Genomic DNA, 13,242 nt, shown 5'->3' with positions numbered 1-13,242 from the left:
TCTAAACACAACATTCTAAACAATTACTAGTTTCTACTGTTCCTCTTTCTAGATGAACATGATTATGTATCAGTATACACTATACAGCTTACTAGAATCATACTCTTTTTACTATGCTTCGATGTCAATAATCTAACTAGTCATATTAGTGAATGGTGTTTCATGTGCATTACTGTAAAGCATAATATTCTGATTTGAAAAAGAAACATGATCTCACTCATTATTTGCTAGCTGATTTATTGTGGTTCATTTCAATGTATATCATACTTAAGAAGTGGTTATAGTTGTAAATTTTGTACTAGTTAGCTTTTGAAAGTTATTATTCAATAGTTCTTTACTTGCTATTGTATTTTAAGAGAATGGTATGGTTTTCTTACTGTTTTTCTTTTTACTGTTGGTCTTAAAAGATACTTCCCTGGGCCATTAATGATGAGATTTCATCTGATTCAAGTGTTTGCATGTTCTACCATTTTCGAATTTATTCAGTGTGATAAGTAATATGGCTATCGAAGGATCCTATGTGATTGACTATCATAGGAGTGACTTAGTGTATTTGATTTAGAGTTATGTGGTTATTTGATGTTTGAACTTTGAGTTAGAATGATTTTCTTCAGTTGTCTTTAGAATTTCGATATCCTTATTTCATTTATGTTATTCACAGATCCCATAGATGCCGTTCCCGCTTTTATGACAATTAGGTATGTGTTGACAGCTTAAGAAGATCCTTTATTGTTAAAGACCCCTGATGGCTTAAACTAACTTACTAACTAATTGTAGATTTCATTCTGGCTAGGAAGTTCACAGTGATGGTGCTGGGGGCTTTTTGTTCCATTACCTTAAAATTACTAATGAACTTTCTCTATGTTTGCAGGCAGCATGTGAATTGAATGAAAGAAAAAGTCAAGGGGGCATGGAAAACATTGTGTTTCACCATGCAAAGATATTACATTTAGCTTGTTTGTTGCTTTTACCATGAGATGTGGTGATTGGAGAACTCTATAAATTTGACAGTTCCTTGTGGTCACATACTCAATTTCTTTTGTTTTTTGCTTTTAGCTTTAAAATCACAGTTTCTGTCTGAATCTAAGGAAGTGTATGCTAGCAATCAGAAGCCTGTTAATTTCCTCATAGGCTAGTGATTTAGCTAGCATTCTGCTGCCAAACTATGGAATAATGATTTTTTTTAATTTTAATTTCCTTGTACATATGGATATAGCTAATTGATTGTGATATGTTTAGAATACCATAAAGATGACAGTTTCCATGTCACTCCAAAATTATTCTATATTTTGCCCATTTACTAATTGCCCACTTGACTTCATATATGAGGCATTTACAAAATTCTTACATTTGTAACTGCACAATTTTGCAAGTGGTTTTTCAGTATGGATTCAATTTGGTTCCACTTGACTTTATGTTGTTAAAATATTTAACAGGACCTTTTCTAAAATTGTGGTCCAAATGTAAGAATTAGTCTTTGCCTCCTGAACGTGGAATATAGAAGTAGAAGATTTCTGAAGACCGAAAATATTTAGGTTTTGTTTTGATAAATTTTTCAATAAACGTTTATACTGCTTATGCACAAGTTACAATAAGTTTTTCTTGCACAAAAGAAAAATAAGTTTTTTTTTTCTTCTAAAGAACTAATCTTAATCTATGCATGATCTAATTTTAACTTATAATTTGTTTTTATTTTTTTCTTATTATTTTATTCTCCTTTCTTACAAAAAAATAAAATAAACAAGCATTTAGTTTTTTATCTAAAGGGTTGGTGCAAATGGTAGAAGTCATGTTGTTTGATTCAAACTGAATACAAAATCCATTTGGGTTAATTGTAACTATGTATCACAAACGAAATTTATCTTTAATTCAATGGGGTGAAAAACACATGTAATCTCTAATCCAGGAAAAAAAAATTATTCATTTTTTATGTTTAGAATGCCAAAGACACTTTTACAATATTCAGCCGAAGGTTAATAGGTGTAAATTATGGATCCATAAGAGGTGGGATAGTGATTATATAGTGTTTCCTTTCATACCAAAAAAGAAAAGAAACTTCCATCACGGGACATCACATTAATCCTTTATGATATATGAAAATGACGTGACAATCAAATGTTACTATGAAATCTGAATATTCAGAAAGAGATGCTGGCTTTACGTATTGGATTTCTATTAATTCCTGCTACTTGTGAAGTTAATAGTCTACGTTAAAATTGTCACACCAACAATACAAAATCCCCGTTGTTGACCAAAACTATATACAAGATCCCAAGAGAGTAAAGTAATTATTGATAAAAAAAATTCAGTGATTAGAATATGAATGACTACTTATTCCCTTCAATAATGATTTTTCACTTAATCACTATGAAATTTACTGTATCAAGTGATTAATACTCAAATAAGCAAATCCGATAGAGTTTCCAATTCATATGGGAATCGGAATTTTAACATTCATTTCCGTCCTACTTGATTAAATCTATAAGATTCATGAATAAGTAATAATGATTGTGACAATAGTAGTAGGGCGATAATGTGATTGTAATAACAATAATAATGATTGTGATAGCAATAACAAAATGGTGTTGCCACCAGCAGTGTGGTGCGGTGAAACAATGGAAGTGACGGTGATAATGAAAGGATAATGGTGGGTTTTTTAAAATTAAAAACCAAATTCACAAAATCTTTTTTTTCTGATTTTGAAAATAATGGTAAAACTGTGTCAAAATTGAGTTAAACCATTTAAACTCTATTTTTGTCAAACATATTTTATTTTAAAAATTACATTTGAAAAACAAAAAACTCGCAACCTCGCTAAACAAGGCCTAAATTATTCTCAAGCTTAAACTTGAAAATAAAATGCAATATCTCGAAAGAACAAGAGACTAGTTCAATTCCTCATCTCCCTCTCCAAACAAAAAAAAACGATCAGAATGCAAAATTGTAATTCCTCTAGGATTAAAATTAAAATTAAAATTTCCACTCATTATGGTTCCATCGTTTTCCAAAAAAAAAAAAAATCAACTCCATGCCGCACTCCACCCAAAAATAGAACCAATCAGAAATGTGTCCTTATCATCCAGATGTTGATGATACCCCTAACGACAAAGAAAAAAGTAAAATGCCTAATTCCACATTGGAAAATATCATGTATATCATGTCACTCTACTACCTTTGATGGATACCTTGTGGATGATTCATGAGATCAAGAAATGCAAAATTATTTCATGAGGAAACCTTATAGAAAAAACTAATACACAGCACCACTCATGTAAAACTATTACCAGTGAGGACTAATATGGTACATTCTTTGGCAGGTTCCTGATGACATTACTCTTCATCGCCATCTTGGTACGCATATTGTCCACACCTGACCTATTCATTTCCTTCAGCACTTTCATCCTCACAATCTTCTCCCTTGATTGGATAGTGGTCAAGCCCATGCTCCTGTACCTGAAATAAAAAAAAAAAAAGAAGGATCATCACCACCATCTGTCTATGATTCGCTTGAATGAAATTATGAAACATCAAATGTCCCTCAGCATTACAAAGAAATAGAAAACAAGGTTCGAAAGGCGGACCTTGAAGCCAACGCAGCAGTGATAGCCATATTTGCTAGTGATGGCCGAGGTTTTTGACGATAATAACGCAAAAATTCACGGGAACCTAGTGTTTTGGTTGATGCTCTTTCACCAGATTTCGTGGTGATTATGAGCTCAGACCCACCAACAAGTTCTACATTGTTAGATGCATCACAAGATGCAACAAGCTGCTTGCCTTGATCATCCACATAACTGAACAAAAATAAAGAACATTTGAGATTGGATGTATCAGCAAGCCTTGCAAATTTTATAGGGATAGTTTTTAAAGATAGGTAATTCAAACCATGCAGTTGGAACTAGACTAACCTGCTGCTATAATCATAGAATTCATCTAATTCTACCTCCTCGTCATCATCACCATCACCATAATGCACTTTACAGTGACTTTTTGCCTCCATATGTTTCCTGACTGCTTCCAAGCTGCTGAATGGATAACATCGATCATTGCAGTACAGACACATGTAGTCCTTTTTGACCTAGAAAATGGAAAAAAGCGAAGTTAAGGACCAAACCAAACCTGTTTTCCTTTTGTTTGGGATGGGGAACACAGAAATATACCTTAAGGCCAAGATAGGTGAGGAGGCCTTTTGGATCCTTCAAATACTCAACATCTGGAATGAAGAATCCATGATGCTTGTGCATGTGAACCATGCAGTCTTCTATTGTTTTGTGCTCTTGATCACACATAAAGCAACAAGAGGGGTCTAACTCCTCAAAATCATCATCTACCTCCATATCAACATTTTCGCCATGCTCATTCACATTCAAATCAGTCAAGGACTTTGCAGCACCGTCAACCAAATCCTCTTCAGGATCAACCTCCTCCCATTCATCTTCACTTTCCTCATTTTCAGAGTTATCTACCTCTCTCTTAGGAGGAGGCCTATTCACAACACGTTGTGGAAGAGGCTTAACTATTGCCTTCTCATCTGCGTGACTAGTTCCTTCAGAGGCCCGCATCATATGACCACGTGATTTAAGGTGCTCAGCATGAGCCTTAGAACTTTTATAATCCTTTCCACAAAGACCACAGGTGTAGAGCATGGGGGTTTCACCCAGTTTATTTTTCTCTTGAGCAAGCACAGATTGTCTAGCCAGAAATAGCGCCTCGGTCACCCCAGGAACCCCAGCCACCTATATGCATTTTATTTTAAAAAAAACAGACATTCATTTAATATTTTCAAGGAAATAAACCAAGTTCTTAAAAAAAATGGATAGTCACCAAATCCTCCCCCTCCCCAACAAGGCATGCATGTGAGTACACACACATATAGAAGGGTCATGTATAGTGAAAGTATGAGAGGAGTATATCTTAATTCTTAGTACAAAGATGGTAAAAATTATTTCAATGCATTTTAATCTTAGTCATTGATTTCAATTATATGGATGAAATTTGCTTCCCTCAAACTTTCAGCCTTTTCAAGTGATTGTATGATATAAATTTACCCCTCCACTTTCATCTCACTTGATATGCCTCTATGGTAACAACATCTTCCTCCCATGTCCTAATATTATAAGACGCTATTTGGATAAACTAAAAAGTAAAATGAATTGAGTTTCTCCCATAACATCAAATCGACTCATGTACTCAACTTTTGTATAAGCTCTCTCATCTAACTTCTCCAAAAGCTGAGATGTATAACTTACAAGAAAAACTCAATTTTTTTTAACTTCTTACTTTTTTCACAAGCCTTAAGAAGCTTATTCAAACAGGGTCTAAGACCTTCTTATTAACATACCTTCAACAATAACTCTATGAAATGTTCTTAACACAATTGATTTGAAGTTGTTTATATTCTACACATTCCATAACACAATACAAAAACAGATCTTTCCACAGGATTCAAGTTGTAAAATAACAATTCTAACTGAGAAACATGAAATAGCAAGGCACATAATTAACGAAGCTAGTTCATTCTATCAAGGAGGACATAAAAACCTTATTTAATCGCATATCCTCAAACCTCAAACAAAAAAAAAAACTAGGGTTTAACAAAATTAAATAAATAAATCGATTAATTATAAAAATAGAGAAAAAGGAAAGAGAACCTTGCGCTTGAGATTGTATCGATGCCACTCGGATTTGTAATGGAGCTTTTGCTCTGTGTCATCTTTGAATTTGGTGTTGCAAGCGTTGCACGTTAACCCCGGCATGCTTCAAAGGAATGAACCACTTTGAACCTCTAAATCTGCAAAATCCAGTCACAACCACCCCAAACTAGGTAAATAATATTACAAACATGAATTTGAAATGCGCGAGAAAATTAAAAAGCAATAAAATGAACTAGGATAGGTTTCGGGTTTAGGGCTTACCTTGAGAAACCGCAGAAATTGGTGCAGAAGCAGAAATCGCGAGCGAGAGAGCTTGAGTTCGAAGAGCGATAACGAGAATTTCAAGAATGGATCGAAGGAGCGAGCAACTGATTGCCCTTCGTTCGTCGAAAGGGGTTAGGGTTTCGGTGGAATCAAATAGAGTTTTTTGGGAGTGAATTTTAGAGAACGTAATCGGTGACTCTGCTGTTGTTGGATGAAGGAAAGAAAGAATAAAACTTACCTCCCAAATCCTAAAATCTATTTTTATTGTTTTAAAAAATATGGTAAAAAGTATTTTAACAACCAGTAAATAAAACTCAAAATTATCCAAATAAATTTGGAGTTAAAAATATCATTTCAAAACTGAAAATTACCATGCCTTAGTCTTCATTCTATGCTTTTATTTTTGTACTCAAACTCTTTTCTTGTACTGCTCTTTTTAAATTAGGATTAGGTTTTAAATTTTTATTTATTTCAAAAATAATAACAAGTCTCAATTAGAAATAGTAGATAAATAAAATATATAAAAAGTTATTTTCTTCTTATTCTTAAGGGATAAAATACATATTTTTAAAGTTATTTTAATTTATTTATTTAAATAGAAGTTAATCATTTTAGGATGGACTAGGATATTAATATTTTCCTTGTGTGTAATTAAACTTGACACGGCCTCAAATCTTATTTTAAAGACCAAATAAAATTGTAAAACTAAGTCAACAAACACACTTTTCTTATGGAGTTCGCGATCAAAAGAGACAATGTTTGACATGTTTCTGACCAAGCTTGACATGAGGGAAGACAACATTGATTTGCAGTCACGATTAAAGATAGAGTTCGTCCAAATCTAGATTGGTTAGGACCCTACATGAACATTTAGATTGGAGCCAATTTACAATTAGAAGTCAAAGGAAAAGTGATAAAGTTTTTCTCGAGCAACACTAACTTATTTGCATGGCCCATTGCTGACATGTCATGAATCGATTATAAGTTCATAAGCAATAGCTAAATCCATTTGCACAAAGACATTCAAAGATGGACCCATAACATTAAGGAGCCTCTAAAGGCTTTTTAAGAAACTATTAAGGGATTTTCTTCTTGCATCCAACACCATTTCTTCTACACTCAACATATGGAATGAAAAACCAATTTTGTCCTTCTTTCATTGATGCTTAAAATGTGAAATCCAGATTGGGATTTCATCTGTCTGCATCAGTCATTCACGCTCACTGCATTTCTCCTCTCATCTTCTTCTCTTCAATCTGTGTTTGATCTTCATTAATCGGTGGTTCATCTTCATCAATCCGTGCATGCTTGTTGTTGGTGTTCGCCATCGTCTCGTTATCGCTGTCGTGAGTCACCGTGGGTTCTGTTGTCACCTTCTATTTTTCTTTTGAGCACATTTTGTTTTGACATTTTCAGGAGAAGCACACATAGAATTTAGATCAGGGTAGGCATTTCCCGAAGTTTACTCTTTAGAGCCACTTTGCCACATGCATCAAGCTCTTCAAACCACTTGGATATGGTTTCCATTTCTTCGATTATGTTGACTTTGGGCTCAGATAAACCTTGGTTTTAAAAACTTAGCATCCGCCAAAACATATGGATTGTGTCAAGTGGTATGCTACCGAGAACATATCTAGCTAGCTCACATGCACATGGAAGATCATAAGTAGTTCTCATTATACATCCACAACGAGAACTGTCAATGCCAGCATAATTTACACGCTCAAACTCAGCAGCAATCTAATTTAATATATACCTTGATATCATGCCAATTAGTCTCTTGTATAAGGTAACTTTTAAAAAATGTTTGACCATATGTGTGTTTGTCTCAAAAGATGTCTTAATTTCAGTATGTTGCAGAGTGATCCTGTTGTTCATGGCTTCCCAAACACTACATAGGTCTTCAAGGCTATTATGCAATAGTCTCTTTAAGGCCCAATGTGCAGACTCAATCCTGCATTTGAAAAACAAGCAATTATTTTTATCCATTGAAGTGTTGCTATTAAAACCAACAGACTTTGTTAAAACCAACAGAATGATTATGCAGAGTTTGACATGATTGAATTTTTGTTAAAATTATATTGATATGCAAAATAGTTGAATTAAGTAAAGAATTACCATGATATGTGTTGATAAGTTTTACTTAGATTTTTAGGGGTTAGTTCTCTGGTAATCGATTACCACTATGTGTAATCGATTACAGTAGAATAGACTTCTTGTAATCGATTACAGTCTACATGTAATCGATTACATGAAAAGTTTTAGTTCTGGTAATCGATTATAGGATCTATGTAATCGATTACAGCGCGTCTCCCTGTATAAATTCAAAATGTCAGAAACACAGCCATTCGCGATTTCTTCTTCGCGACGAACCCTTTTCTCCCAAATTTCAAAATCACATAACTTCCTTATTTCTCAACCAAATCACATCCCACAAAGGCCAAAATTCATCATTTTTCATTCTCTTTCATCTCCACCAATCAAAACTTCCAAAAAAATCCTTCAAATGGAAAAACCATCAAAGAAGCAAAAGGGTGTTTCGACTTCATCCGCAGTCATCAGAACTCGAAGTCACGGATCATCCAAGGTGCAGACAACCCAAATTCCTCCCTCCATATCATCTCCTACGTTGTTTTCCTCGAAAGAACAACGTATTCGGTACAATTCCCTTTTCTCTTCTCGTTCCATTATCGACCCTAAGTTTGTAGACTTATCTTTCTTTGATGATGAAGTGTTTGATTATTTTCAAGAATTTCAAAATTCTGGTTTAATTCAATTTATCTCCATCAAACTTCCTTTTTATCTTGAATTAGTTAGAGCTTTTTATTCTAACTTGGAAATTCAAGAAGATTCCTTGATTTCCGAAGTATATGGGATTAAAATGGTCATAGACCAGTCCTTTCTCTTTGAACTCACTCAATTATCCAATGACGGTGTACCTTTTAAGGGTACACTTGATGATGAGTGGAAGTTCGATTTTTCTATTTCTGATGTCCGCCGGATGGTTTGTACCAACCAAGCGGATATGACCGGAAGGCTTCTTGCCGGTTCATTGGCATTCGAATGCCACATCATGCACTACTTGATTATGCGCATCCTACTCCCTAGATCATCCAACCTTGCACAGGTTTCTGAGGAAGATTTAATAATTATATGGGTTTTCTTAACTGGTCGTCAAATCGACTGAGCCCATTCTTGTGGGATATCACATGCATAAGGCATTGCGATCAAATGCTCCACTTCCATATCCTCATTTGATCACCTTGTTCTTACAACATTTTAATGTCCCTCTTAACTCTGAACCTTTTGTTAAAGTCAAGAGATCTTTCTCTATCGGTGTGAATGTGGTCTCTTCCTTTGGATACCGCAAAAAGAGAGATGGTTCTTGGGTGAAGAAAGATGCTCCAGTACAGGCCGCTGAAGACCGTTCTCCATCACCACCTCTTCAGAGAGATGATTCTTCATCTCTTATGCACAACATTCTTGACAGGTTGGATGGACTCCACACCTTCGTCAGTGAACGCTTTGACTCATTGGACAACCGTATTGATGCCATGGATGCACGGTTTGCAAGAATGGATACACGCATCACCAAGCTTGAGGAGGATGTGAGTTATGTTCGTTAGTGCTTTGACCTTCCACCTCCATCCTCATAGATCTAGTTTATTATTATTATATTTTAATCTTAAGCCTTGTATTTGGCTATGTTTTTATGACATTATTCTCTGAACATTTGGGATTGTTTTTAGTATTTACTACTTAGTTAATTATGACTGAACATGGTGATTATATTTATTTGCTCTTAGATGTTTATGATTATCTGTTTCAAACTTAGTTATTTTGATGATATATGTCTAGTTGTATGTACTTACATTTGGGATTATGCTTTGTGTATGTTTTAAAAATATTTATGTATGATTTTATTTTATGAACTTTGGCTTTTTGATGTTTCCAAAGGGGGAGAGAAAATGGGTATTTTAGAAATCAAGATATTATATTTTCAAAGCTTTAAAATTAAGCATAAATTCAAAAAGAAAGGGGGAGAAAGAGATGAGTGAACGATAGAACAAAACTTGTATGTATCCTCTTGATTTCAAGATTGTCATCATCAAAAAGGGGGAGATTGTGGAAGCAATGTCTTCCAAGATTATTTTGATAATGCCAAAGAATCAAGAGTCGAGCAAGTTCCATAGAATCAAGATTTAGATTCAAGTTTCAAGAATCAAGATCAAGATTCAAGATTCAAGAATAATCAAGATCAAGATTCAAGATTCAAGAATCAAGAGAAGACTCAATCAAGATAAGTATTAAAAGAGTTTTTCAAAAACTATTGAATAGCACAATTTTGTTCAAAAGAATTTTTCAAAAGAAATTTTTTACCAAAGAGTTTTACTCTCTAGTAGTCGATTACCAGAAGGCAATAATCGATTACCAGTAGCCAACATTGTTTTCAAACTGATTTACAAAGCTGTAATTGATTACCATAATCATGTAATTGATTACTAATGTTTTAAAATGTTAGATTTCAAATTTCAAGAGTTACAACTTGTGATAAAACATTTTCAAATCATTTCAAACTTGTGTAATCGATTACACAATACTTGTAATCGATTACCAGTATTTCTAAACGTTTTGATTTTCAAATTTAAACATGAAGAGTCACATCTGTTGATGTATAATCGATTACACTATGATGGTAATCGATTACCAGTGACTTATTTTGAAAATTAAATTACCAAAAGTCACAATTCTTAAAGTGACTAATTTCTGAAGATTTTTCAAAAGTCACAACCTTTAAAGTGACTAGTTTTCAAAAGAGTCACAACTTTTAAAGTGACTAGTTTTCAAAAGAGTCACAACTTTTAAAAAGTGACTAGTTTTGAAGAAATTATCAAGAGTCATAAACTTTTAACTTGAGTCATCAAATGACTATAAATATATGACCATGGCACGAATTTTAAAGACAACTTTCAGATTTCTTTCATTCATTCAAAGCATTCTTCTAAGAGTTTTTGTTCAAAACTTTCTTTATTCAAGAAAAGTTCATTGGCAAAAAACTTGTACTATTCTTCTTTTTCATTCCTTCTCTCTTCTCAAAAGATTCAAAGGACTAACGGCATGAGAATTTTTTTGTTTCTTCCCTTCTCCCTCTTGACAAAATATTTCAAAGGACTAACCACCTGAGATATCTTCTGTTTCTTACAAAAGATTTCAAAGGACTAACCGCTTGAGATATCTTTTGTTTTCCCTTACAAAGATTCAAGGGACTAACTGCCTAAGAATTCTTTGTCTTAACACACTGGAGTGTACATCCTTTGTAGTACAAGTAGAGCGTACATCTGCTTGGGTTGTTATACTGAGAACAAGAGATGATACATCTCTTGTGGATCAGTTCAAGTGGAGCGTACATCCACTTGGTTGTTCAAGGAGAACAAGGGAGGGTACACCCCTTGTGGATCTTTGCTTGTAAAGGATTTTACAAGGTTATTGGAAATCTCAAGAACCGGTGGTTGCTTGGGGACTGGATGTAGGCACGAGTTGTGGCCGAACCAGTATAAATCTTGTGTTTGCCTTCTTCTTCCCTACACTCTTTATCTTACCGCTGTGTACTTTTTATTTCCGTTTTACTTTTGTCTAAGTTATTGTTTTTGTTCTTTACTTCCTCATAACTTGGTAGTAAAGCCTAATTGAATCTAATAACATTAAGAAGGATAAATTTTTAATTAGTCAAGACACGTTTATAATTAATTCAACCCCCCCTTCTTAATTATTCCAAGGCCACTTGATCCAACAAGATTATGTCAGAAAATTTTAACAACGTACGCTTTTTGTTCAACCAATTCAATTAGACCCCCTTAACCTACAACTACCATCTACTATACTATATAAGATTATGTTTGATTCTATTAGATGATGATATTGATTTCCTCCCAATAATTCAACTAATTAATGTGGATTTTATATTTATTATATTTTATTATATTAAATTAATTTAATCATTAAATTAAATCTTAAAATATTAATTGATATGATAAAATATTAATTGATTGATTAATATATATATGTGTGGGTGTGTGTGTGGGGGGGGGGGGGGGGGAGTGAGTTAGGAAATTTTGTATTATTATATATTTTCACTTTTTTAAACATATCTTCTTTCCTATTGTTCTAAATTCTTATTTGATCATAATTTTTCTCATTTTATTATCTCCTGACATTCTTTGTTTTCTCTAGGTTTTGATTTGTGTTTTTCCTATAAAATTAGTTTTTTCTCCTAGAATTAATTCTTCTACATATAATCATTATGATCATGTAGTTGACATTCTTTTCTATTTTTATTTTCATCTTTTTGTCTTTTGTTATGGAGGTCATGTTATTGATTGATATATATATTGGTAGGTATGTGATTGTGGATAATTTTCAAGGTATGATTAGAAAGACATTGTCAAAGTCTCTAACATGTTAAACTTATTTTAATGTGTCCAAATTGATATTTTTATATGTTTACCTTTATTATTTTTTGGCATTTATCATAATTACAATAATAAAATTTTTAATAAAAAGGGAAAATTAAATATAAAAATTGAGTTGGCAATATTTATTTATTAATTTTAATAAAGTTTAATTTCTTTTGACATTTATTCACTTAAAAATATTCAATGAATTATTATAAAAAATTACACAAAATTATTTATTAACATTTTTTACCATACTAAAATTTAAACCTTGCAAATGAAATTATACAAGATTTTATCATTGATGAAATTATATTTGTCTATGGATATTTATTTATTTTAATAAATTTTCATTTCTTATGACATTTATTCACTAATTTTTTCAATGAACAAGTTATTTTTGGAACTAATTTAATTTAAAATAAAATTATCCATAATAAAATTAAAAACAAAATTGATGTAGGTAAATGACTTAATTTTTGGAATAATTCAAATTAAAAGGAAAGATATAATAATGCATATATATTTATAATTAAAATTTTAAAATAATATAACATGAAATTAATCAAATTGTCAAGTATCAATTCAAATAATTAACATTAATATAATTTATTTTATCCTTCAATTCCAACCAAAATGAGATGATGTTTTTTAATCGCAATTTTTTTACCATTTAAACCTTAAAATAGTAATCATATTGTAATTAAAAAATATTCTCATCTTTTTATCCCAAAACAAGCTTGAAAACCATAAAATAAATAAACAAATAAAAAAATTAAATTAACCCTTTTTAAAAGAAAATCAAAAGAGAGCATGCATACACCACCAAAGTGAAATAAATCATACCTAGGACAACACCCCAATCATAATAT

The 13,242-nt window shown here is 32.5% G+C and overlaps 1 protein-coding gene and 1 long non-coding RNA gene across 2 annotated transcripts; one reads left to right on the top strand and one right to left on the bottom strand.

The window, feature by feature from the left end:
• The first annotated feature begins 6 nt into the window (after positions 1-6).
• On the top strand, positions 7-1,269 carry LOC106796596 (uncharacterized). Its single transcript, XR_001385620.2, has 2 exons — positions 7-698; positions 872-1,269. It is a non-coding gene; the product is annotated as an uncharacterized lncRNA (long non-coding RNA).
• A 1,780-nt stretch (positions 1,270-3,049) lies between these two features.
• Positions 3,050-6,154, bottom strand: LOC100796851 (cytoplasmic 60S subunit biogenesis factor REI1 homolog 1). Its single transcript, XM_003550093.4, has 6 exons — positions 5,916-6,154; positions 5,652-5,791; positions 4,161-4,736; positions 3,909-4,078; positions 3,582-3,794; positions 3,050-3,453 (listed from the first exon to the last, which is right to left on the bottom strand). Exons 2-6 carry the CDS (start codon positions 5,754-5,756, stop codon positions 3,294-3,296), a joined length of 1,224 nt encoding a protein of 407 aa, XP_003550141.1. The 5' UTR covers positions 5,757-5,791; positions 5,916-6,154; the 3' UTR covers positions 3,050-3,293.
• Positions 6,155-13,242: the final 7,088 nt, after the last annotated feature.

This window comes from Glycine max, chromosome 17 (assembly GCF_000004515.6).
Source record: "Glycine max cultivar Williams 82 chromosome 17, Glycine_max_v4.0, whole genome shotgun sequence".
NCBI classification, from domain to species: Eukaryota; Viridiplantae; Streptophyta; class Magnoliopsida; order Fabales; family Fabaceae; genus Glycine; species Glycine max.
The sequence above is the reverse complement of the archived record's forward strand: the minus strand, read 5'-3'. Positions and strand labels throughout refer to the sequence as shown.

Excerpts from the sequence above, each read along its gene's own strand:
- LOC100796851 (XM_003550093.4), bottom strand. The coding sequence starts at position 5,756 with ATGCCGGGGTTAACGTGCAACGCTTGCAACACCAAATTCAAAGATGAC. Across the intron at positions 4,079-4,160 it reads TCACCTATCTTGGCCTTAAG|GTCAAAAAGGACTACATGTG; the intron begins GTATATTTCTGT and ends TCCATTTTCTAG. Across the intron at positions 3,795-3,908 it reads TTCTATGATTATAGCAGCAG|TTATGTGGATGATCAAGGCA; the intron begins GTTAGTCTAGTT and ends ATTTTTGTTCAG.